We start from the raw sequence: 26583 nt of genomic DNA on the forward strand, positions 1-26583 counted from the left end.
ACATCATGGTGATTTGCATTGGATGCTTTTAAATAATTTGTACTTCAACTCATACAATGTGTGTGTGTCATTTGTGTATCCATGTATCCACCATAATCTTTCAGAGCAAAATCTTGTAAATCCAAGTTAGAAAGCAAAAAAACTATCAATTAATAGACATGCTTATGCTTATCTTTTGTACTCTTTATAGGTGGTGAAGGGGATACTACAAAACAATTGGAAGAGCTTCAAGTCCGGGTGAAGCGCCAGGAGAACCTTCTGCAGAGATGCAAAGAGAACATCCGGTCACATAAGGAACGCTCGGCTCAGCTTAGCAGTGAAAAGGATGCTCTTCAAAGCCAATTGGAAGAGAGACTTCAGGAGCTTGAAAAGATTAAGGTGCTTAAATGCTTTGTGATGCAGATATGTTGTTGCAGTTTAGAGCTGTAGTTACTACTGCTCTAAAAGTAACTCTCAACACACCTAAAACAATTGCTTTATGTGTGAAGAGTTTGTATTTTTTCATTTTATGAAAAGTGCAGATTTCAATAGAATTTGGCACATTTATAAATTAACCTTGTTATACCCCTGGCTGTCAATCAGACAAGTAGTCCTGTTTCTTTCTGGTTGTTTAGCTCAGTAATGCTAAACTCAAGGGGCAGGCAATTGCTCACATCACCTGCTTGCAAACACTTCTCATCGAACTGCATTGGAAAGTCTATGATTGGACAGCAAAATACATTCTGGTCTGGGGAAGAAGGGGAGGGGTTTGGAAAGACTGCAGACAAGAGAACTGCAGGTTTTTTTTTATGTATACCCCAATGAAAAAAAAGAAAAAAAATGCATAATTAAATGCATGATTTTTTTCTGTGGAGGTATAATTTACTAAAGAGTGATTTATTTATTGTTTTTGTATTTGTGCGGTGGAGTGTCTCTTTAAAAGTATTTCATATAGTACTTTGTCCAACTGAGATGCAATACATTGTCCTACTCAAGTTGCAAGCAAGGTATTATTTAGATATGTATTTCTACATATCACTGCAACATAAGGCACATGGAACAGAGTTGCCAAGTGGCAGCTTTAAAAAAAAAAAAAAAAAAATTCTTGCCATGCCAAACAAGTTTTATGTAACAGAATAACACAAGTTGGTTTCCGTCCAGGTACTCTATGGCATGTATTTTTAAATGTGAGGGGAACCTATGATTGTATATGTGTAATATAATAAATATTTTGCTTGGATTTCTAGGAACTCCATACTAGTGAGAAAACCAAACTGATAAACCAACTGAGAGATGCCAAAAATTTGGTTGAACAACTTGAGCAAGATAAGGTAAACATTTAGTTATGATTTATTTCACCACAGTGGCGTTTTCTGTGCAAAGGATAGCAAACAAATATTCTATTAACACTTTACCTTTCCTTTTGTTCATATTCTAAGTAACGTATCATGATTGCAATAACTACCTCATACATGCATACATTTTAAAAATAAAAAAGTGTAAAGTGAACGCAATGTGAAACGAAGGGTTAATAGTCATTTTGTTTTTCTTTGCCTAGTAGCAACTGTGAAATAGCCATAGCATAGCATATGTACATGCTAAAGAACTTGTTAGTCACAATGTCAATGCCCATTCACAGATATTCTGATTTATTTTTCTCTTTTCTTTCTCCATCCTGAAAATCTTTCTCTCCCTATTTACTATCATGCAGTATTTTAGCTTCCATTTTTCATCTACATTAGATTTCATTAAGTGCTTTTTAAGGTTGGCTTTTGTCTTTCAACTTTTGTACTCCTACAACTTAAGTTAAACGAATAAAACCTTTAGTTTCAATGTAAATCTGTGCAAGTTAGGTAAATTTTTCACTTGAGCTCTAGAGCGTGAAATTAAAGCTGTTGTACGTACTTCTTTGAAGGCTCTGTACTTTTATTAAGAAGCAAAATTACCTTGTCAAGGGACCTTTCAGACTATGACTGTCTATTGTCTCGCCGCACAAGAGACATTATTAGTTTTGCGTGCACTAATTCTGTATGAAGCCATGTCTTTAGAGGATGGCATCAGGAAGGTAGAATATGATTTAACTGTGAGATATAATGGGAACAGAATGAGGAAGATTACCCCCAGGGAATAAAGTGAAACAAACGGAGTATATTGAAATATATAAAAACACTCCTAGCATACAGCTATTTCTTTAAATATAATTAATCTTGCAATTTTGGACCAGAATTACCAACCATTGTTTCAACATTATTGTACTGAAAGAAGTAAAGTTAGTATATGGGCACATGGATTCATAATATATTACAATTAACTTGCAGCTGTGCTATGGAGTATTGTAATGATCTGCTTGATATACGTATTTAAAGACAAGTCATTGACCCATTTACAGTTACTTTGCTCTAAACTGCACATACAAATACTTTAATTAGAGAACATGTTGCACCTTTATGTGATTGTATTGCTCATTTAAAATGTGTTCTTGCATGGCACTGATATATTACACATGTGTGAAAGATCATAACTGAAACTTGCTGAACGTTTCTGAACTAGAGCCCATTCTAGCCACAGCACATTAGATGGGAAAACCATGGAGATAATCCAAGGATAACAGTTGTTTGAGTCTGCATTAATATATTGTCCAGAACATATTCTTGATTGATATCATTGGACTCCCACATGCTAGTAATCTACCACAGATGGCTGATGATAATACAGTTCTTTCAGTTTTTCAAAACCAAAGTTCTTGTCAGATTTGAGATTTGCGGAAGAGACCTTAATCTTTCAAACCACAGTGCCCATCCGTTCAAGCTTTGTGTCTAAAACATGTAAAAAGCTTTTAAGGGGGAAATGGTGTTTTTCTCTTTTCTCTGAAGGGCATGGTCATTGCAGAAACAAAACGACAAATGCACGAAACCTTAGAGATGAAGGAAGAAGAAGTATCTAATCTTCGAAGCAGAGTTAAGCAGTTAACGAGGCAATGTGAGGAGCTTCAGGAGCTGAAAGAGAAGTCAGAGAAAGCTGGTAAGATGGGTATTCTAGTGGACATTGTTGTGATTGAGATTGTATTATAGTAATTATGAAAGAAAAATATATACTTAAAGGAACAATTGCTTGCTTTATGTACCTGGAGTCTGTCATGTTTGGGACAGTTTAGAAAAGTGCAAATTTGTAACTGGGACAGAAATGTCTACCTGGCTGTACTTACGCTCACAGAGAAGCATAGGAAAACCACGATCAAGTGCATGTGCGTGTGCACATTCACAGCTCCAGCACAGAGGCTTCTGAATTAGAAGCTTCTGATTTGTATATTCCCCGACACAGACTGGAAGTCTCTCTCAATGAAAAAGAAGAGGCTTGCTATAAGGCTGCATAAAACAGGTCTGCTACTTGCCGGTATTCATATACTCCCAATGATAACATGCAGATACATGCATGTTTTCTTTGTGGGTATATATACTAAATTGTTTAAACAACTCTACTGCAATCTCTCTTTAATGCTGCAAGAGAGAGTGCAGTGATTGTGCAAGCTAGATGTATGAGTGTGGCATGTTTGTTTCGCAGTACTATTTAAAAAGCTCCAGTAGAATGTTTTAAAAAGTACAATGTATTCTTTCAATTGTAAACCCCTCTATCAAATTTGAAACCACAAATATTTTTTTCTTTGCATTCTTTATAGTAGGCACACTACTTTTCTATATGCTCATAAAGGGTTTTAAATAGCATAACGGTTTAGGAGAAACTGTCACCTCTGATATTAACAGGTTTTCAGTGCTATATCCCAATAAATGTTTACTTACCCAGTAAATGTTTACTGGGTTTACGGCAGAAATTAAAAAGTACCTCTTCAGCATTTCTGCAGCTATGTGTCCACATTTTCCCATAACATTTAAAGCATTTTCACGTGCAGTATGCTTTAAAAGTGCCATGTCAGTGCATGTACACTACGGCATTAATACCACAGTGCTGTATGCGTGCATGCTCTTTCGTGGGAAACTAGGATATGTCAAAAAGTTGATCAAGGTAATTTGCATACTATACTCTGCATGTGCCAGTGTAACCTTAATAAACAAAAAATGGTTTGTTTAAAAGAAAGAAAAAAAAATTGCTCAGCCTAATTCCAAAAATATGTATAATTCTGTTCTGACCACAGGAAGTATATTTAAACTAATACATCTATAAACATGCCCAAATCATTCATTTTGCAAGATTTAAATTTTGGCATATGTTTTATTGCTTTAAGCTCAATGTAGCACATAGCTCATATTAAAAAAGAGAGTTCTTTAATATGGGGCACCTTTGCAATGTACCATGGTTAGTAGCTGCTGCATATCCTGGTTACTGACAGAAGTAATGGCAAATACAGAGTACACACACCTGACTCCAAGGAATATTTACTTTATCAGGATTTCCTGTAGATCATGAATATCCATTCATTTCCAGTGCCAACAAAAAATCCTTTTATCAGGAATATTTATAGGTAAAGAATTACAATTCGACTTCAATGCCAGAATGTAAGAAAAACCTTAACGTAACTGTAATATGTACAATGCTAAAAAGCGAAGTTTAAAGCGCTATATCAACCAAAAAGTTGTGGTGTTCATAATACACTGGTTTTGGTTTTAGTAACCCCCTTCTATGCGGCTCTGTACACCTTCCCCATGCCAAAAATTATTTGTTAAAAAAAGCTTAAACTTACCTATTTTCCCTTACTGATGCAAAGTTCTCCGTCAGCACTACCCTTCATGACTGATGTTACTTTCCCTCACCGGAAGGGTGAGTTTCAGAAATTTCAGGGAGGATGGTCTGAAGGATGGACAGGGGAAGCACTGGGTGGGAGGGGAATACTACCATTGACTGTGCCTGCTGCTGTCTGCATGCCAATTTTGCACAGAATTGACATTATCCAACCCAAAACCTTCTTGGTTGTATGCTATTCACTAGACATATAGATTTCCTAATCAAATACAGCTTTTTAGTCCACATAGCTAGGAGTGAAACAAGTCATTTGTATCTGTATGCATTATAAGCATATTACTGATTGGTCCATGTGTAATCAAGACTTTTTTTTTTAACATACACATCCAATATGTTAATCCCCCCTTTCAGAGATCCTAAACCTCAGTGACCCACGAGCCACTGTGGTTTAATAATGTGGTTTTTGCCTATTGATACTTTAAGGCATACCCCCTACCGAGGTTTCACATAACCCACAGGTTCATTTTCACTATACACAGTTGTTACCAACATCAAAATATATCATGTATGGCATAAAAAGTGGGGAAAGACATATTATGCACAAACAAATACCAACTGTGTTACCAAAATTTTTATTTGATGGTCTTATCCTTAGTACCATCTAGTGACTTGTTTATAAAAAGATTCTCTTTTAGGTTGGCTTATTGATGTGAACATGTTAATTCAGATAACTATGTTGTACATTATGGTCATTGTTTTGTTTCACAGTTTATTTTCTGGATACATTGTTATATCATGTTATTTTTTAAATGCTTGCTTCAGAACTCACACAGTCCATCTTATTTTTATTTATCCATGCATGCCAGTAATTGTTTCATGGTGCCTTTCCCAAGCCTTATATGAACAGGATTGGGGTAAGGGATTTTTGTTTCCTTCCATCATGATTTGGGAGAATGGGCTTCATTGTAACTATTTGGTGCTCAGGTTATTCATGTCTCTGCTTTAAACTATTAAAATATATTTAAAAAAAACTGTATCTGCAATAGGTCTTGCACTGTAATATGGGTAGATGGTCTGCATTGTTAATGCTGCTGTAGTATCACTATACATTTTTTGATATTACATTTACTCTGCATATGTAATGTATTATTTTACATTATAGCATTGCTTATTCTGTTTACTAACAAGCTATTTAGACAAGTGAGTTTGGCCAACTACTTTACCACATCCCTAACATAAGTATTTTGGAAATTTGTGTCTTTAAAAATGTGTTGATCACAAGAGCTTGTTTATTATCTGCTCTTTTTTTAAAAAAAAAAATCTTTATTTTTGGTGCATAGAATAAACTTTACATATGTGCTGGCAATGCCCCAACAGCTGTTGCTGGCGATTCAATCAACAATATGCAATTGTTAGGCATGTATAACAGTGCGCATTTTTTATTTTAAGGTGATGTAGATAGTAGTGTAATGCTAGCAATAACGGTCAACTGTTCGTGTAGACTGACCAGTGGTGTTTATATAGAGGGATCAACTGATGGTCTAAGCTCATAAGTATGTGAGTTCCCCCCCCCCCCCCCCCCATAGCTTGTGTTGCAAGGTATCGTGGGCCCCCTCTCTAATCATGAGGGTACTACGTTTGCCTGCTCCTGAGTATCGTTCCGGTTCGTCGTGGAGGGCTCAGTCCGTGCAAGGTTATTGCGTGCCTGTGTGCGTGTGATACCCCATGTCGGGTACGTCAAAGGTGGCGGTGTCTGCAGTGTGGCGTTATTAGCACCCTGTGTAAGCTCCTGTTGGTTGGGTAGCCGCATTTTGGTACTCGTGGTGAAGTTAAGTCTTCCAGGGGGTCGGAGGACATATAGATCTGTGAGGGTAAGTGAGGTCTAAGGTGTTGAGGCGATTTCTTAGGTTCCGATATTCGGGGTGATACCCGTTGTGATGGCCATAGGGGAAAATTAGCATGCCTGAGGTACGTGAACAGGATTTGGCGATAGACTGAACATGAGGCGTGAAGGAGAGGTCGGAGTCAAAGAGAACACCTAGGCAGCAAGCCTGTGTGGTTGATCTGATGGTAGCACCATTGACTTGGAGGGAGACAGACACAGGAGTAGCAAAACTTGATGGAGGAAAGACCAAAATTTCAGTTTTGGTCAAGTTGAGTTTAAGGAAGTGGGCAGCCATCCAGTTAGAAATAGCAGAGAGGCAGTCAGAGACACTAGTCAAGAGCAATGGGGAGAGATCAGGAGAGGACAGGTAGATTTGCGTGTCATCCGCATAGAAATGATATTGGAAGCCAAAGGAGCTAATGAGTTTACCAAGGGAGGCAGTATAGATGGAGAACAGTAGGGGACCAAGGACTGAACCTTAGGGGACACCAACAAAGAGAAGTTGAGGAGAAGAAGCAGAGCCAGAGAAAGAAACACTGAAAGAGAGCTGGGAGAGGTAGGAGGAGCACCACACCGATATTACAGAGGATGAGAAGAAGCTGTTGATGATCAACAGTGTCAAAAGTGGCAGACAGGTCAAGGAGAATTAGGATAGAGTAGCGACCACGAGATTTTGCAGCGAGTAGATGGTGAAGTCCCCCTGTGTGTTGAGCAGCGTGTGGGCTTGGCTCCATTGGTAAACAATATTCTTTGCTTGCAGGAGTAGTGTGAACTTGCGAAGTGATCGCCGCCAGGCCAGAGTCCCCCTAGAGAGATCCGCGTAGAAGGCTAGGGACATCCCCTCGAAGCTGTAGGGCGACTGCCCCCTAATGGTGGCCAGTACCGCTGCTTTATCCTTATGACTTTGAAACTGGACCACCAGGTCCCCTGAGGTTGCAAGTGGTGCTTTGGTATGTCTCGGGAGTTGGAATATTCCGACTTTGCTTGTTTTGGGGTTAGCAGGGCTGCCATGAGGCGTTGGGCGAGGTGCGGGAGTTCAGCCGTCGGCACATTTTCCGGGACTCCCCTGATTTTTAGATTTTTCTTCCTTCTCTTATCCTCCTGGGCGTCAAGCCTGTGTTCAAAGGTTTGGCTCCGTTGCTGCATCTCTTTTACCTCTCTTTGCAGCTCTGCGATGGTTTGAGTGTGCTCTTGTGTGGTACTTTCCACTAGGTCAAGGCGGCCAGTCAGGCCCCGCAGGTCTTCCCTTATCCGGGCCACATCCGCTGATATTTTTTGGTGAAGGTCCACCATGAGCTCTTTGATAGACGCCAATGTCCCTGGTCCGGCATCCTTTCCCGGTGGTGGGGGTGCCGGCGGCCGTCGCTGGTAATAGTGGAGTTGATGTGAGGACTCCCTCTTCTTCATCCAACATATCATCCGAAAAGTCAGAGCAGCCGCGGTGGAGGGCTGCAATCTTAGGCTCCTGCCCACCATGTGCCTGCCGCCACAGATCATACCTTCATACCTTAAATGACCACAAGCGGCCCACGTCATTAGGTGGGTTTTCTCTTTTAAATTAATTTTTTTTTTTGAGAGGCTACTTGTCCACCTTATGGAAGAACATCCCTCTTTTACTGCTGCCATACTAAGTAAAAAAGAACTTGCAGAAAGTATAATTTCAGCTTTTTTTTTGTCTGCAGTATAGGGTGTCAGTGTGTTTATTAATGCAGTTATGTATGCATGTGTGTGAGTATGCAGATCTGTATTTTTGTGTAGTTTCAGTGGTGTGTCTACATATATGTGTCAAGGGTCAGTGCAGGAGTGTGCGTGGGCAAAAGCAGTAAACATATGTGGAGAGTCAGTGTGTGAATGCATAGAAAAATACACTGATCAAGGGGGCGTGGCTTGACCGCCGAGAGTAATGGCTGCTTAGGCTGAGAGCTCTGCGCCCTGCACGATCCGAGAAGCCACGCAAACAACGACTCACCCCTGCCAACGCTCCTAAAATCCTCTCACTACAGGAGGGAAGCGCCAGGAGATGGCAACGAGCAAAAAATCCGGCAAGAAGCCGAGGGAAGGTACCCCATCCGTCGCCGATCTCCTCACGACGCCTATTCTGCATGTGGCTAAAGATGGCGGCGGCCAGATGAGCGCAGGCTCCCCGGACTCCCCGAGCACCGGAGATCACAGGCACCTACCTCTGCAGACAACTAATGCGGAAATCCTACAATCTCTAGCAGAGGTAAGACACTACCTGGCGGTGGAGATAGAGAGATCCGCAAGGGAAGTCATGGAGTGGAATGGAGGATGGACCACGTGGTGGCAGCCCACAACGAAGCAGCCTCTGTGGCGAAACCAACCTCGCCACTGGGCCCTGGAGAAGCCTGTTTGCTAGCCTCCTACCTACTGACTATGGCCCCTGGGTTATTTGGGGCATATTGTACTGTATATGGCGGCTACTGGCCCTTTAAGCACAGTGAATGGTATTTTATTGTACTGCTGCTGGCCCTTTAAGAACTGTCTGGGGACATATTGAGACTTTGGGTAACAATACCCTTTAAGACTATGGCCCCTGAAAACGTATGGACTTTTATTTGGTGTGTATGGCCCTTTAAGAACCGTCTGGGGACATCTTGTAACTTTGGTGAACAATGTCCCTTTAAGACTATGTCCCCAGACCTGTAAAATAACTTGCCCCTGGCTTTCCCCCACTTGGTTCAGTAAATAGGGCTTACTGAACCAAGTACCACACAGGCGGACCACCCAGAAGCTAAAGTGTGCAGGCAATTTACCTCCCAGGCTGTGAGGTTACTGCAGGTTAATTGCACGTGGCGGCGGCCATCTTTGTTCAGTCGGACGCGGTCAGCGGTATATGCTAAAGATTCTGTGGAACTGAATCGGCTACACATTTTGCCGAACACCGCTGACCCTTACCTTCTTCCATACTGAACTTGCAGCTCCAGAGACTAAGTCCCGTTCGAAATGTCGTTTTTCGGCATGAAATTGACCGACCGCACAGCCCAAATCTATGGAACTGTTTTGGGCAGGAAAATGTGCTTGCGGTCGGTCATAAAGGGACCTCCAGCTAACTTTTGATCCACTGGAGGGATTTGGCTGATTTTTGGAAGGGTTTATGTTTAAAGTGTGCTGATTCTAAATATGTAGTTTTTAGGAAGATTGGATGTATGGATTTAAAGTTATAGCACATGTATAAAAACTGTAGTTTTCCTGGCTGTATAATTATGTTAACTGGTTATCTGAGGGGAGGGGATGTGTGGGTTGTACCATGTATGTGATTGGTTATTTTATGCCTCCCCCTGGGTGTGGCCTGTAAGTGTACAAGTGTAATAAAAGCCAGGCTGGATGAGCCAGTCCAGAGTTCCTGTTTTACCCTCAAAGTGATGTGTCGTCTCATTATTGGGGGGAAGGATTTATTGCATGCTGTTCCAGTTGACTGCTAGGAGTACAAGCCTATTCGTATGGTTCCTATTCAATGGTCTACAGCATTCATATGCTTGGGAGAATTTAAAAGGTTTTCTCGGATTCGGTGATTGTGGTGTCTGCCAGAGTGCTTGGAGCCCTCAGGAAGCGCTAGGAGCATCCATTAACGGAGGTACCAAGTCGGGGTGCCAGGCGATCCGTTACAGCCTCCACCACCAACCACCTCATCACTAGGGTGGCTGAACTAGAAGCTGAAATAGAAGATGCCTCTAATAGGTCTCGCAGAAACAACTTAAGGATAAAAGTCCTGCCGGAAAGAATAAAAGTCGCAGAAATACAGAGGGTGCTCCTGAGGCTGTTTAAAGAGCAACTGCCTGCCATACCGGAACATCTGTGGACCATAGATAGGGCACACAGGGCACTGAGAGCAAGAGGCCCCCCTGACGGCCCCCCAAGGGATGTAATAATGCGGTGGCACTTTTTCTCCACCAAAGAAGCCATTATAAAAAGCACACGCCACCACACTTACTCACTGGAAGGCTCCACACTCCACCTGTATCAGGACATAGCACCTGCCACATTAGCCAGAAGAAGGGAATGGAAGCCCATTGCCGACCTAGTCAGAGCCAAGGGCCTCAATTTTGCATGGGGACACCCCTTCAAAATGCTGGTATTTAATGGACCGAGACCAGCCGTACTTCTGCCCACAGTGGACCTAAGCCCACGGCTTAGGCATAGAAGTCCCAGAGGATTTCCGACTCCCCCACAGAGGCACCCAAGCACTGGGTCAATTGCCCAGAGAAGAGGCAGCACTGGACGGCGGCGCTCCTTGAGGGGCCCAAAATAGCCTTCCTTCCAATGGACTTATATACATAACGGACAGAACTAAACTACCATAGACCCCTCCCAAACGGACCTAAATACCTGAGATACAAACCCAAGTCACGGACGACACAATACAAGAAGACAACAACACCGAAAAAAGACTGACACAGAGAACAAACAACAAACAGAAGACGGAAAAATTATCAAAAAACAAAAAAACAAAAAAGAAGAAATAACAAAAACAATGATAACGATAAAATAACAGGGAAAATGAAAACAAAAACCCTAAGAAAAAAGATAGCAACCAAGAAATAGTAAAAAAAAGAAAAAAGGAAATAAGAAAAAAAAAAATTTAAAAAGAGGAAAACAACAACAACAAAAAAAAGAGAAAAAACATTAACACACGAACCATGATCAAAATGCTGAGCTGGGGACGACGTAACATGAAGAAAAGAGAATGAACAAGCCAAGAAGTGACATATGACCGGACTGCAAGAGAACTAAACGCAACACAAGAAACTCTGACTTTAATAACGAACATTTATAACCAGGACAGCACCGGTGAACACCGGGGAAAGGGACTATGACCCAGAGTACATCCCCAAGCAAATAGAAACCGAACCGGGTTATTGGGAACATCGCAAACGCGACCAGACACGCAAGTGTACACCCCTTTCCCCCCCCTTTTTTCTTTCTTGTTTTTTGTACATGCTGTAAATCAGGGTAACCGCTAAAATACGGGCAAAGGGAATAGCCTGGTACCCCGAAACAGGCTCAGTAAACCAAGACCTGCTAATGGTTAACATCTAACGATGGGGGCACGGGCCTTTAATCAGCCGGCCATTTACGCCACCCTCCCCACCACCACCTTACTGGACATGGGACGAAAAGGTACGATCTCCAGCAGACCCGACACAGACTGGATGACATCCCCTCCCCTACCTCAACCCCCATAAGGCAGACCCCAAGAGACACCCAAGATGCTGTAGGGATGTGAGAAAACCACGAACTGTGGACAGATGGGGCGGCTGGGCGACCGAACTCTCGGGGTAAACCGGACCTTCCTTGAAGCCGAACCCATACTGTTAACTGAAATTGTACTTGGCACAATAGCGGTAGAGGACGGGTTGACTAGAATAGTACAAATTCTATGTTATACTTACTTCATGTTTCATTTATTTGGTTATTCATGGCAGTGTATATAATGTATGTAATATATAATGTTGTCTATAAACACATGTGACTTGACGTGAGAGGACACACAGACCCCAAAAACCTTGCAGGGAACTGATGTATATGTACTAAGAAACTCTATTATCTATCTATCTGCGGCGGACAGTTCTGACTCCAACGCGAACGAGACTGGCAGGACCTCAGGCAGAACATGGCCACACTTAAAATAACCACCCTGAACGTCAACGGCCTTAACACACCGACCAAACGACGACTATTAATGAGGGAACTAAAAAGACAAAAGACAGACATAGCCTTCGTACAAGAATCACATATGCTGCGCTCAGCCCGGATTCATCTAACTGATCACCTCTACACCAGGGCATACTCTTCCAGAGCTCTGGTGAAGAAAAACGGAGTAGAAATACTCCTACATAAAAAAATGCCCTTTCGTCACCCAAACGACACAATCCGACACCATGGGTAGGTATGTCATCCTTACTGGGACCATATACACCACCACATACCATCTGATTAACATTTACTCACCCAATCAACCAGACCCAGACTTCTGGGATAACTTACACAACTTAATACACACACTGCCATACGGAATAATAGTGCTGGGGGGCGACCTGAATGCAACTCCCCGCCCACCAGTCGACCGTAGCACATCGATAGGGGGCCAGAGGGCGCCTAGGGTTGGGGGACAAGACAAGCTATTATCCCAGTTCATACAAAAAACGAAATTGCTAGACCCCTGGAGGCTGCGGCACCCGGGACAGAGAGATTACACATTCTTCTCGGCGGCGCACTCCACATACTCCCGCATAGACATATTTATGGTCAATCAGAGAGGGATCCAATCTGCGCGAATAAACCTTATTACGTGGTCGGACCACGCTGACATAGAGCTTATACTAAGAATCCCAGGGCCCAAGCCACCATCGAAATGGAGGTTGAACAGCACACTTATTAGATTCTGAGGTGACGAAGCTCATTCAGGACGAACTAGCGACCTACTTTGATGAAAACGACACGCTGGACTTAACGCAATCTACGATATGGGCCGCTCATAAGGCGGTCATCCGGGGCACCCTTATCAAACTGGCAACCCGGCGGAAAAAACAGAAGGCGGAATCCCTCTTCGAGCTCCAAAAGGCGCTGAGGAGGGCCGAAGCCAAACACAAACAAACCCCCACGACACAGGGACTCCAGGACCTTAGGGCACTCCGCCATAAGATAAGGGCCACGGCGGTAGAGGATCTCGGCAGAGATCTGGTCCGTAAAAAACGCCTTTATTACGAACGCTCTAATAAGATGGACACCCTCCTGGCCAGGGCACTTAACCCCAAACAACAATTCAAAGCCATTACGGCGATCCGGGACAAGACAGGGCAGGTGACACATAACCCCATGGAAATTAACCAGATCTTCACGGAGCTCCTAGCCAACATCTATAATCACTCCCCAGAACTAGATGGAAACAATGAGACATATGCACAAGCGGTCGCAGATTACATAACCAAAACGAATATGACGCGTTTGACGCCGGAAGCCATACTAACTTTGGGAGCTCCGATAGAGGAGGAAGAGGTAGACAGGGCAATCACGGCACTCAAAGGAAACAAGGCCCCCAGACGGCTAAGACGGCTCCTACTATAAAATCCTTAGAGAAACGTTGATCCCAAGGCTGGTGAAGGTGTACACGGAATGGATGGACGAAGGACATCCTAATCCAGAAACACTTACGGCAGACATCACTCACATCCCCAAACCAGGTAAAGACCCGACGGAGGCGGGGAACTATAGGCCCATCTCGCTGATAAATTTTGATGTAAAATAGTTTGCAAAAATCCTAGCGACGCGCCTGAACCCCCTACTTGGGAACACTGGTCCACCCGGACCAGGTCGGCTTTGTACCGTCTCGGCAACTGTACGAAAACACCAGGAGGGGGGCGGATGTCATTTGGTGGGCGGTGAGGACCCGGACGCCTTCTCTGATCCTTTCCTTGGACGCGGAGAAGGCATTCGACAGGGTCCAGTGGCACTACCTCTTCTCACTCTTGGGGCACCTACGAATGCCGGAAACGTTCATAAAGGGCATAAAAGCCCTGTACACAGAACCGTGGGCGCAAACAGCTGTACCATGAACAGCTACGACCCCATTCAAGCCCACCAACGGAACCAGACAGGGCTGCCCCTCTCACCCTTGCTTTTTTTCCTAGCACTAGAGCCACTTCTGCAAAGGATGAGGAAGGATAGGAACATAACAGGCATAAGGGCGCGAGGGGAGGAATACAAAGTATCTGCGTATGCGGATGACATCATGGTCACACTCACCGACCCAGTGGCCATGCCACTGGAAATGGATACGGCGGAGATTAATGCCATAAAAGCCAACCACTCCCTCAATTTCACAAGAACTGACATTAAATATTTAGGGATTAAACTAACCGCAGAACCAGAGAGACTGTACGACGCGAATTACACACCCACATTGCAAACACTATTTCGGGATATAGAAAAATGGCAAGAAAAAACAATCTCATGGATAGGGAGACTACATGCAATAAAAATGACGTTGCTACCTCGCCTACTGTTCCTGTTCCAGGCCCTGACGATCAAAGTTACTAAGCAAGACCTAACGACACTACAAAGACACATAGATAACTTTATATGGGCACAAAGACGACACAGAGTAGCTAGACAAGTGCTGTACCGACCGAAATCAAGGGGAGGACTGGGACTCCCAAATCTGTACCAATACTACTTGGCGGCCCAAAGAGTGGCGTGGCACGCACCAGAAGGCTCACACCGTTGGGTCGACCTGGAAACGAAGCTCATGAGCACGGATCTGCCACAATTCTGGATATGGGTGCCCAGACAGGACAGACCAGCCCCACGAACCACTTGCCCGGCAATTCTAAATTCCATACGTATATGGGACAAGACAGCCACCAAATATGCACTTAAACACACACCCTCACCACTAACTCCATATTTGAGGAATAAAGCGTTGGAACCCGGGCTGAGCGCACAAGACTTTAGGGGCATAGAGAGTACGGGGATGCAGAGATATGGCCACATGTATGAGGGGGACTCCTTCAGAACGTTCGATAGTTTGAAAACCTTAGCACCCCTAACTACAAAAGACGTATTTCGCCATATACAACTACGAGACTTCGCCAAAACCCCAGAGGTTAAAAAAGCAGCGCACACCCCAATGACGTTCTATGAACAGCTCTGTAATGCCGAAACCGTACAAAAGGGCTTAATAACAACTAAATACGCACAACTCAGCGCCCCTGCCAAAGACGCTTAAGACCCACGATACATTGGTCAATGGGAGACGGACCTGGGCACTGGAAGGTGAGGACTGGGTGGACAAATGGGAAGCGACAGCTAAAACATCAATCTGTGTACTGCACCAAGAACAATCATAAAATGCTCATGAGATGGTACACCACACCAGTGCAACTACACAGAATGGGGAAAACCACGACAGACACATGTTGGAAGGGCTGCGGCGGTAAAGGCACCTTCGTGCACATGTGGTGGGAATGCCCAGAAATAAACAAATATTGGAAGCGCATACAGACACTACTAACTGACGTACTGGTGAAACATATAGATCTAGACCCATGGTCGGTCCTACTGTCCAAACCCATAGACGGCCTCCCCAGAAAAGAACAACAACTCTTTAATAAAATTACACTAGCGGCCAGAAGGGCTCTAGCCCAGGCGTGGCTGAAGCCCACCTTACCCACAGATAATGACGTGATTGTAAAGGTCAAAGACACATATTTGATGGACAAACTCACAGCCCAAATTAAGAACACAGAGAAATCATTCCATAAAATATGGCAACTATGGGAAGACTATCTTGACGACTAAACCCATACAAGCAGGACAAAGACAGAGGCTCCTGAAGGGGCCTTGATCCGCCGTACGCCCCAAAAACAGCATACCCCTTCCTTTCCCCCCCCTCCCCCCTGTCCCCCCCAACTCCCTCCCTCCAATGATAGGGAGACCGGAGGAAGACAGCGAACACTTCACATAAAACCCCTAAAAACCACAAGTCAGACAATATGAAGAATTCAAACAGACACCAAACCAAAAAGTAACACTACACCACTAAACTGGTATTACGATTTGTAAGTAAAGCACTGTGACCACCTTAAGCACACGACCCAGCACTAGGGCCTACCTACGTTACTCCCCACGGTCACAAGAAGAACCTGACTGGGCACTGCAACCCGCGACCAAAAGAGAACCTGAGATGGGATGGCTCATGGGACTGGTCGACATTAGTCGCAACTGACAGACACAAACCTACACGACTGTTAAACCCACTACGACACCGACTGATACACGGCATTGCCCATAGCACATAGCCGACAGCACAAAAGTCCGAAATGCTCTACGCAGAAAAACGATTGTATGTACCCAATGTGAATCGGTTGGAGAGTGTCTCAAATTGCGTATCGCACTCTCACAGTTTAATGTATTTTATTTTAGTGTTGTATTGTTATGTTCTTTTTACTTTATGAACGGGCAAGAAATGCCCTTCACAGTTAAAAACGACACAGGACGGCAAAATACCACTGTCATATAATCTGAAAACACACCAATCAATTGTTACATACCAAGCAAAACTTACTGGTAATCGGCCCCTGCGTGAGCCGCTGTATATCGCTATGCCGCATTCAGTATCGACTCAAAAATAAAGAAATAAAAAAAAAAAAAAATACACTGATCAGAAACAAAATTTAAATAACATTGACTATATAGTACAGTAGCACCAGTCAAGGGGTGGAATTTGTTAGGCAGCAAGTGACCAGTCCGTTCTTGAATTTCATGTGTTGCAAGCAGGAAAAATGGGCAAGCTAAAATATCTAAGTGACTTTGGCAAGGGCCAAATCATGATGGCTAAATGACTGGGTCAGAGCATCTCCAAAACGGCAAGTCTTGGGGTGTTCCTGGTATGCAGTGTTTAAAAGTGGTGCAAGTAAGCACAATGAGCAAAGGGTGCCCATGACCAATCAGGGACACACGTCGTGAGTAAAGACTAGGCTGTCTGTTTCGCTCACACAGAAGAGCTACTGTTGCTCAAATTTCTGTACAGAAAGGTCATGGTTGTGGGCATCAGAACTGGATCATTCAGCAATGAAAGAAGGTTGCCTGGTCTGATATATCATATTATCTTGTAGAGCAGGTGGATGGCCATGTGCGTGAGTATCATTTACCTGGGGAATAGATGGTAGCAGAGATGCACTATGGTAAGAAGGCTGGCAGTGTTGTGCTCTGGACAATGTTCTGCTGGAAAACCTTGAGTCATTGCATTCATGTGGATGTTACACCTGACCAGAGATTGTTGCAGACCATGTACACCCCTTCATGGCAATGGTATTCCTTGCAGTGGTCTCTTTCAGCAAGATAATGCCACACTAGACAAATTGTTAGGATTGGTTTTAGGAACATGACAAAAAGTTTAAGGTGTTGCCTTGGCCTCCAAATTCCCTAGATGTCAATCCGATTGAGAATCTGTGGGATGTGCTGGAACAACAAATCCAATCCAGTGATTTAAATGATCTTCTGTTAATATATTGGTGCCATATAGCACAGTAGATGTTCAGAGGTATTATCGATTCCTTGCCTCAACACATGAGTTTTGGCAGCACAAGAGGGGCCTACACAATATTAGGCAGGTGTTTTTTTTATTCTTTCTAATTTCTTTATTTTGTGCCCTGCTCACAAGCATGAGTGGGCCGACATATTCAGAAAACAAGGTAAGCATACATTGCAATACATTTGTTTCATTCGGGATGCATTGCCTTCTGTCATGAGTGTACTGTGCTTTAGAGGATGGGGATTTATGTTTTTTTGTCGGGGTTTTTTTGTTGAGTAGTTATAGTTGGTGTCTGGTCCTGGGTGGTCTGTCGTGTGGTTCTATGCATTACGGTGAGCCCTTAGGCAAAAGTAGAGAGAGCTCAATAGTGGGGAGCTGTAGCTTGGGCCTGTTCTATGTAGGTCACGTGGTTTGCATCAGCTGTAATCCCTATGCCCCAGTCTTGGCTGCATAGGTAGCCAGGTGCTGTCAGTCGAAGTTGCATTTAATTACACCTTCAGGGGTCTTTTGCATCTGGGGGTTCTGTCTGTCCTCATCTTGGAGGTGGGGGGGGAGGGGGGAGGGAGGGCAGAATACCCCCTTGTGTTAGTGGGGCTTGTTCTGTCGTGTATGGTTTTACAAGGCATTGTAGAATGTATAAGTTAAAACATAATCTTAAAAAGAGAAGAAAAACAAAGTCTTGTCTGCTTAGAGTGGAGACTTGTGCCACTTCGAGCCACCAGTATGGTCTCAGTAAGTGCAACCTTGAATGTGTTGCCGAGAGTTTTGTGAAATGAGGTGCTGCATGTTTGCGTTTGCGTCCAGTTTAGTCCGGGACAAGTTAAGAGCAGGTTAGAGTCCTGTGGGTGACTTGAAACGAGGATGCCAAAAAATAAAATAAAATGGCTACACATCATCAAACCACAAGTGGTTTAGCTTCCTTCTTGGGAAGAAAGGTGTTAATGCCGATGAACATCTTTCGAGTGGTAGCTGCCATGTACGTGGTATTCCCTGCTGCTTGTGGGATGAAGGGGACCGTCTTAGTTGGTTTTCCTGTGGGCAACTCCGAGGTTGCAGAGGTCGGTAGCCCCTCCGTCGGTAGTGCAAGTGGACACACTTCCTGGAGGTCCGTTATGGAGTGGACCATGTTGTCATGCGTAATTTGTAGGGCTCGCGGTGAGTGTCAGCGATACTGGATTTGGCGACTTCTCAGAAGTGTGGTGAAAGGTTGCAGGGACCTTCGCCATTGCAAGGTTTCACCCGATAGGTCAGCATAAAAGGACAGGGGCATGTTTTCAAAGCTGAAGGTGGCGAACCCCTTGAGGGCCATGATAACTGCCATTTTGTCTGCTGTGTTCCTGAACCGAACCACTTGGTCTCAGGGGGGCCTTCGCCGAGATTTGTGGATCCGGAAGGCTGCTTTAATATTGACGTTTCTGGCTGGCTTAGGTGCCAGCAAGACTCCGATGAGTTGTCTTAGGAGATGCAGGATTTCTTCTGTGGGCATCTCTTCTGCGACACCGCGGATCTTCAGATTATTACGGCGTCTTGTGCACTACATTGCCACAAAGCATTGCTCGCTCTTGGCTTGCTGTACTTTGAGTGCATTTATCTCCTGTCAGAGCTCTGCTAATTCCTGTGTATGTTGTGTGGAGAATGTCTCCACGCACCAATGCGGCCTACCAAGCCTGTGAGGTTTGTACGCAGCTGAGCTATGTCCTCCTGATCTTTTGCAGGTCTCCTAGCATGGTTTTTAGCATTGCGGGCGTCACCGGTCCCGCATCCCCCCGACCGGGTGCTGACTGAGGCCTTGCATGGGGTAGGCTGCTCACAGCCTCTTCTGGGAAGAAATCATCCAAGCTGTCAAAGTAGGCCTCGAGGTCGGCGGCCATTTTGGGCTGTATGCGCCTTGCGGGATAAATCTCCGATACTGACCCCCGGTTTGGGTCTGTCCGATTTTTGATTTTCTTCTCATATTGATTGGGAATCGTGGGGTCTCCTTTGTCGGTATCTGGGATGCAGTATAACACCAGTTTGGGCTGTATATCTACAGAGCCCATCTAACATGCGCCCGCTTGGTTCAGCAATCAAGCTCTGCCCCCCCCCCCCCCCTGCCTCCCCCACCGGCAGGTGGTTTAAAATGCTGGGGCTGATCAATGTATGTTGAAAGTGTGTGAACAAATGGTCAATGCAAGTTTGAGTGCAGGGGTGTATTAATGTCATGTACAAAGGGTGTGTGTCAGTTTAGGGTGATTGTATGTAGGTTTACATGTGCTAGGTTGGGTGTCTAAAAAATTTATTTTGTGGGGGTTTTAAAAAAAATATTTTTAGCTGTAAATGTATGTGCGTGGAGGTGTGAGCATGCAGCTATAAGTACTTTAAGCTCAGAAATAAAATTGTTTGGACAAGCAGAATCCTAAAAACCATATCCAAATATACCCTTAAACAATAAATATATCCTGTTTAAATACACATATAAGTAAAGATTGTGTTGCATACTTGCCCCTTTTGTGCCCCATGGCATAGTATTCCTCATCTAGAAGGTGTTTATAATGGTAGGAAATGTAAGCATAGTCAGTGCTGAGATTTGAAAGAAAGATGTTTAGCTGTTAGGAATTCATGGAGACCTGGTCTTTTTGTACTTCTGACCAGAGGCTCGGATGCTTTCCACCTACACTGAAGAACTAACATATGCAGACTCTCTGCCCATCTAACAAATCACCTAATGTAATAAATGTTTCAGTAGGCTTGGCAGCAGTCAGTGTTGATGGAGCAGGCATAGTTATAGTGCATCAGATTAAAATGTTGGGCAATACAATAACTTGTCACGTTCCACTAATACTAAATTCATATTGTTAAAGTCTCGTGGTTTAAAGCAGATTATGCCATTTTAAAGAATATTAAGAAAAAAAAAAGTTTTATATTCTTGTAAGAGTCTGATTTCCTGAGCAGCAAAGAGTGTTGTTTTTTTGTGGCGTGCCTGATTCATTATAGCCTGATATGGCAAATCATTTCTTAATATACTATTCCACAGTGAGTCTTTTCTTTTGCTAGTTGAGTTCATTGCTGTCTTCACCGAATGTTAGTGATTTATTGCAGTGCTTTTAGATCAATGCATGCTGTTTTGCTTTAAGTCATATATGGAGAATGATATACACTATACTTAACTTTGTTTAACTTTTGGATATCGTACAAATGATTTTCAAGCATGCTTACTGCACTCAAACTCACATTTTGCATGTTATCCTGCTTAATTTAAGAAGATGGATTTAGGTATAGGTGTTGTATAATATAAATTTCGTGCAAACAATCACAAAAAAAATGCCAGTTTATGTTCTCTTTAGATGCTGCCATATGAGCAACCATTTTGTGTAACCATGATTTAAAAAAATATTAGCGATGGTGTATTTAGCTTTTTTGGACTTGAAAATGTGATGTATGTTATCCTGGTTTCTACATTTGTCTATATAAGTAATCAATATATATGCTTGTGATAGGAGGATCTGTAGCAACCCTTCCAAGAGCACATAGGTGGTGTCATAAGGAGGTCTATGTGCCAAGCTGTGTCAGCAGGGAGTGAGTGGCCAATTTATAGTCAGGTTTATTTTAATTCAGATTATAGTGCCCAATAATAGATTTAGATTGTTACTGTTTTAATAATAATTAAATGACAAATGTTACACAGTGCCAAAAGTACATACAGCAAGAAACATATAAAAACAAAAAGACTCAATGCAAAAATCAGTTTGTAAAAAAATAAATAAAAGACTTGTTGGTCCAGAATAAAGGCCATCTACATTAAAATAAGGCTAAGCCATAATAACATTGGCATCCATTAAAGGGACACTTGAGGCACTGCATAATTGCAGATTATCCAGTTGGCATTAGTGTAGAGATCATTCTCATTTTATGAACGACAAGTGGTAAATATTTTATTTTAACTTTATTATAGCCTCACTGAAGTGGAAATCAATCAATAAATTGATTATTTTGTGTATCTGCCCCTGGCCAAATTAAAGAAACAGTGCGTGCACGCTCACTGAAGTAATTCACACCAGACACAAGTTTCAGGTTAATGAAGAACTTGAGGAATGTTTATTCAGAGGGGCAGGCGACCCCTTATAAAGCACAATTACATCACAAGCATTGTCAGAGATAACATAGAATTATAAATCCGTAATTGGTTAAGTGTTAAGTGGTTCATTCAAAGCACGTCCTACTGGGTGTGCCATCTTATGTCATTACTGTCGTCATGAAGTTCTCCCCCGGATTCCAGCGCCATCTTGAAAATGAGAGTGTTTAGTAGATGGGTGGGGTACTCCTGAGTGACATCTAGTGGTCATTTTAGTAATTTATTGAATAATACTGATTATAACTAAATGGATTAAATAGGCATTTTGCTAACTAAAATTAGGGTAATATTTCATTTCCACAACACTCACCATAGCAGCAAATACCATCAATAAAGTTTTAACCAATCAAAAGCAATGCCAGGGTTATATAAGACCTCCCTACAGGAAATACCTCCTCTTGATAAGAATAATGAATATAAAGAACTAACAATAGTTAAGTCAAGGAATAAATAATTAGTAGTAGAGAACAGTCCAGTTGCAACCTAAGGATGAACAAGGTTCAGGAACATCCAATAAGTTTCGGAAGACATTGTTGAAAAGAAATAGAACATCTGTTAAAGGAACCGATCTCCCAACAAGAAAAAAAAATAAGATCTTATAAGGTCATAATAAAGGCAATGCTGGACAGCCAATGTATAACTGAGCAATTTATTAGCTAAATAAACAGGAATAACGATATACAAATGTAAAGCTCTATGTGTCTACGTGAATTTTCACTATGCAATGCATAGGTAAAACAACCCCTTTTTTCCAACAATCCCTCCTGTGGTTCACAAAGTGAACACACAACCATGAGAAACATAACAATAGAATGATAAACAAGTAATACACATAATTCGAATTATCAGAAGAAGGGTAAGGGTGCACGGGTGGAAAAATATTTACCTCCTATCATTACTAAAATTAGGATTATGTCTACACTAAAGCAAAGATAATCTGCAATTTTACCTCATGACGACAGGATGCTACATATTTTGCTATTTAAAGCTAGCATAGCAACAAAAAAGCAGCATGACAAGATTGCAACTGTTCCCGAGACCAATCAGCAGACGGCATAATATCCTTGAGAGAAGCCGAAAGATAGCATCTCCTCGTCCCAAGAGGAGTAGCTAAGTGGTGTACGTTACGGTTTCTGAACTTCCATGCACCCCGGAAATTGTTAAAGCTCCGATAGGGTGAACCATTGGCTTCCCTTGCCAAAAGGGTGCGATTAACGTGATGGCAATTCGATGCACTCAGATTACTCGGGCAAGTATGGCAAATATAGGAAACGCATAGGCACCTATTGGTAGCCATTCTTGGAGGAAAGCATCTACTGTTTGGCTTTCTGGATCTGGGAGACAGCTGAAAAATTCCACAGTCTGATGGTTAGTTTTGGAAGCAACAAAGTCCTGATAGAATGGTCCTTGAAGGCACATGAGCGTCTGAGAGACCGTCCTGTCCAACTTCAGGACTAAGGGGAACAGGGACACTAAACCTAAACCACTTCAATGAGACCCATTGTACAGCGCTACAGAATTTTGCTGGCGCTATATAAATAATAATATAATAATAATGAAGTGGTCTGGGTGCCTATAGTGTCCCTTTAAAGAAAATTCTGAAGTACATGTATTAATCAAGTCAGATAACAATGGAGGGGCTAACACTCTGACCTGTATCTGATATGGAGCAGCAAAGAAAGAGGAGGTGCTTTCTGTTCCGAGGCCTTACATAATATTGGCATATGTTTTTGATGGTTAAAACTTTATTGATGGCATTTGCAGCTATGGAGTGGCATTTAAGAAAGTTAAAGCAAAATATGAAGCCTCATGCCATTTTATAAAATCAGTGCAACCTATTGATATTCTCAAGCCAAATATTACCATCGATACTAGTTGATAATGTAACCTAGGCCCACAGCGGTTCACCCTGTTTAATTATCCACCCACGGAGAGTTTAACGTGATTGGAACTAACATTTTCTTGTACAGTAAAATGATCTTCAGCAAATCAGACAAGGAAGCCAACAGGAAACATGGTTATCTAACAACCATTTCTAACTTGTGATATCTTGCACTGTATCTTGGCAGGAGAAAGGGGATACATATCTGTTTGTCTTTCTAAATCTGGAGTGCTATGTGTATGTGGTGATAAATACTCTGCATCACGGTCCAGCAGTTATTAAAATAATAGTTTAAGGAAGAACCCATTTAACCTATTTATTTGCCTGCTCATATTCATGAATTTTGTAGCACATTATTAAAGATGTGTTATATAATGATAGGTAAGTGCACATGAATTGCTTATCTTAGCATTTCATGTGCACTTACCTATTGTAAATACCTTTCATTGTAAATACCTTCCCAGGTGCTTATCTTTACATATTTTATATATATATATATATATATATATATATATATATATATAAAATATGTAAAGATAAGCACCTGGGAAGGTATTTACAATAGGTAAGTGCACATGAAATGCTAAGAAAAGCAATTCATGTGCACTTACCTATCATTATATAACACATCTTTAATAATTTGCTACATATATATATATATATATATGTAAAGATAAGCACCTGGGAAGGTATTTACAATGTTTATAAAGTTGAGCACTGGATAGCAGTTCACATGTTAGAAAAGTAAAATGACCTGTGAACATCATTCATTGTATATTGCAAGAATATTGTCAATTAATGTGATATATTAATTTTCAAAATATGGTTAACTAATGTGCTGTTTGTAGTGGATGCAGTTACCCAATAGAAATGGTATGATTTATGAGGTGAACTGGGAAGCAATGGGTTAAATCTATTTGGTTTCTGGAAAATACCCTGCAATGGTACAGCGCTTAAAGTCACACTGTCACCCGAACGTACCTTTGTCATATTGTTTTCTCTTCCTCTCTCAGAATGTGGTCTTTTCTTTATTCCTGATCTAGTTTTATTTAAAACATACAGCAAAGTAGGGACTAATTTGTCTAATGCATTTTTCTGTTTTTAACTTTCTTTGACCAAAAGAGGAGCTTAAGTCAGCCCCATTTCGTATGTCAAGGAAAAGGGTGAGTACTTTCTTTGACACAGGAAATGGAGCTGACAAAGAAAGTCAAGCATAGGAAATATACATAAGACAAAGTCTTTGCCTTGTGTATTAAAGAAAACTATATCAGAAAGAAATAAAAGAACAGATTCTGAGAGTGGAAGAGAAGAGGAAACAAAAGGAGAAAGGTGAATTTGGCGTGACAGTGCCGCTTTAAGGCATGTTTTATTTTACCAAATGGCTTAAATATATTTTTATAACTGGCAGTGGTCCAATGATGAGTGCCCTTTATCACCAAATCTTAGCAGATAAGCTGCCAGAAAAAGCTTGACAAATAGCACACTCCTAAAATGTATATGTAAGGATAGATACCCTTACATTAAGCCAGTCACCTGGTGCACGGAGGCAACACATTGGTTTCACTCCCTCTGACACCTTTGCATTTAGTGTGCTGATAACAATGCAAATCAAATCAGACACCCATTCCCAGTTTGGGAGCGTAGCTATCAAGAAAGTCTTTTTTATGGCCTATAACAGTGATGGCAAACCTTTTTGAGCCCGAGTGCCCAAACCGTAATACATGCCAATTTTTTTCCCCTCAAAGTGCCAAAACGGCAATTAAACCTGAATGCTGAGGTTTAAGTTTAGAAAAAACAACTCATACAGTTGTCCGAACTAATTAACATCTTTGTGTGTGCTCGGCAGTCTGTCTGTATACATTAAGCAGTCTGTCTGTATGTGTATTTAGCAGTCTGTCTGTATGTGTATTTAGCAGTCTGTCTGTCTGTATGTGTACTTAGCAGTCTGTCTGTTTGTATGTGTACTTAGCAGTATGTCTGTGTACTTAGCAGTCTGTCTGTATTTAGCAGACTGCTGAATACACAGTCTGCTGAATACACACACAGACTGCAAAATACACACACACACACACACACTGAGACTGCCGAGTACACACACACAGAGACTGCCGAGAACACACACACAGACTGCTGAGTACACACACACACAGACTGCTAAATACACACACACACACACACACACAGATTGCTAAATACACACACACACACACACACACACACACACATACATATAGACTGCTAAATACACACACACACACTGCTGAGTACACACACACACAGACTCCTAAATACACACACACAGACTGCTGAGTGTACACACACACACAGACTGCTGAGTGTACACACACACAGACTGCTGAGTGTACACACACACACACACAGACTGCTGAGTGTACACACACACACAGACTGCTGAGTGTACACACACACACAGACTGCTGAGTGTACACACACACAGACTGCTGAGTGTACACACACACAGACTGCTGAGTGTACACACACACACACAGACTGCTGAGTGTACACACACACAGACTGCTGAGTGTACACACACACAGACTGCTGAGTGTACACACACACAGACTGCTGAGTGTACACACACTGCATTGAGGGGTACAGTGTATGTGTTTGTGTGTAGGGTGGTGTGTGTGTGGGGTGCTGTGAGGTGGTGTGTGTGTTTGGGGGGTGGTGTGTGTGGTGTGATGTGTGTGGGGTGATGTGTGTGTGTGTGTGTTTGTGTGGGGTGATGTGTGTAGGGCAGGGGTGCTGTGTGTATGTCGTCCCCCTCCCCACCCCCACTGTTTTCTTTCCCCCCCATCCCTCCCTCAGTTTTCTCCCCCCATACCTCCCTCAGTTTTCTTCCCCCATACCTTCCTCAGTTTTCTTTCCCCCATCCCACACTCAGTTTTCTTGCCCCATACCTCCCTCAGTTTTCTTTCCCCATCCCACACTCAGTTTTCTCCCCCATACCTCCCTCA

General features: G+C 42.6%; 1 protein-coding gene across 3 annotated transcripts in view; it reads left to right on the plus strand.

Moving 5' to 3' along the window:
* GOLGA4 (golgin A4) overlaps nucleotides 1–26583 on the plus strand; it is a 151408-nt gene that overhangs the window by 44285 nt on the left and 80540 nt on the right. For all 3 annotated transcript variants that reach the window (XM_063452058.1, XM_063452057.1, XM_063452056.1), the window contains 3 exons: nucleotides 191–378; nucleotides 1227–1310; nucleotides 2853–3000. In XM_063452058.1, the coding sequence (XP_063308128.1) occupies nucleotides 191–378; nucleotides 1227–1310; nucleotides 2853–3000 (420 nt within the window). The remainder of the gene's footprint in view (nucleotides 1–190; nucleotides 379–1226; nucleotides 1311–2852; nucleotides 3001–26583) is intronic.

This window comes from Pelobates fuscus, chromosome 4 (assembly GCF_036172605.1).
Source record: "Pelobates fuscus isolate aPelFus1 chromosome 4, aPelFus1.pri, whole genome shotgun sequence".
NCBI classification, from domain to species: Eukaryota; Metazoa; Chordata; class Amphibia; order Anura; family Pelobatidae; genus Pelobates; species Pelobates fuscus.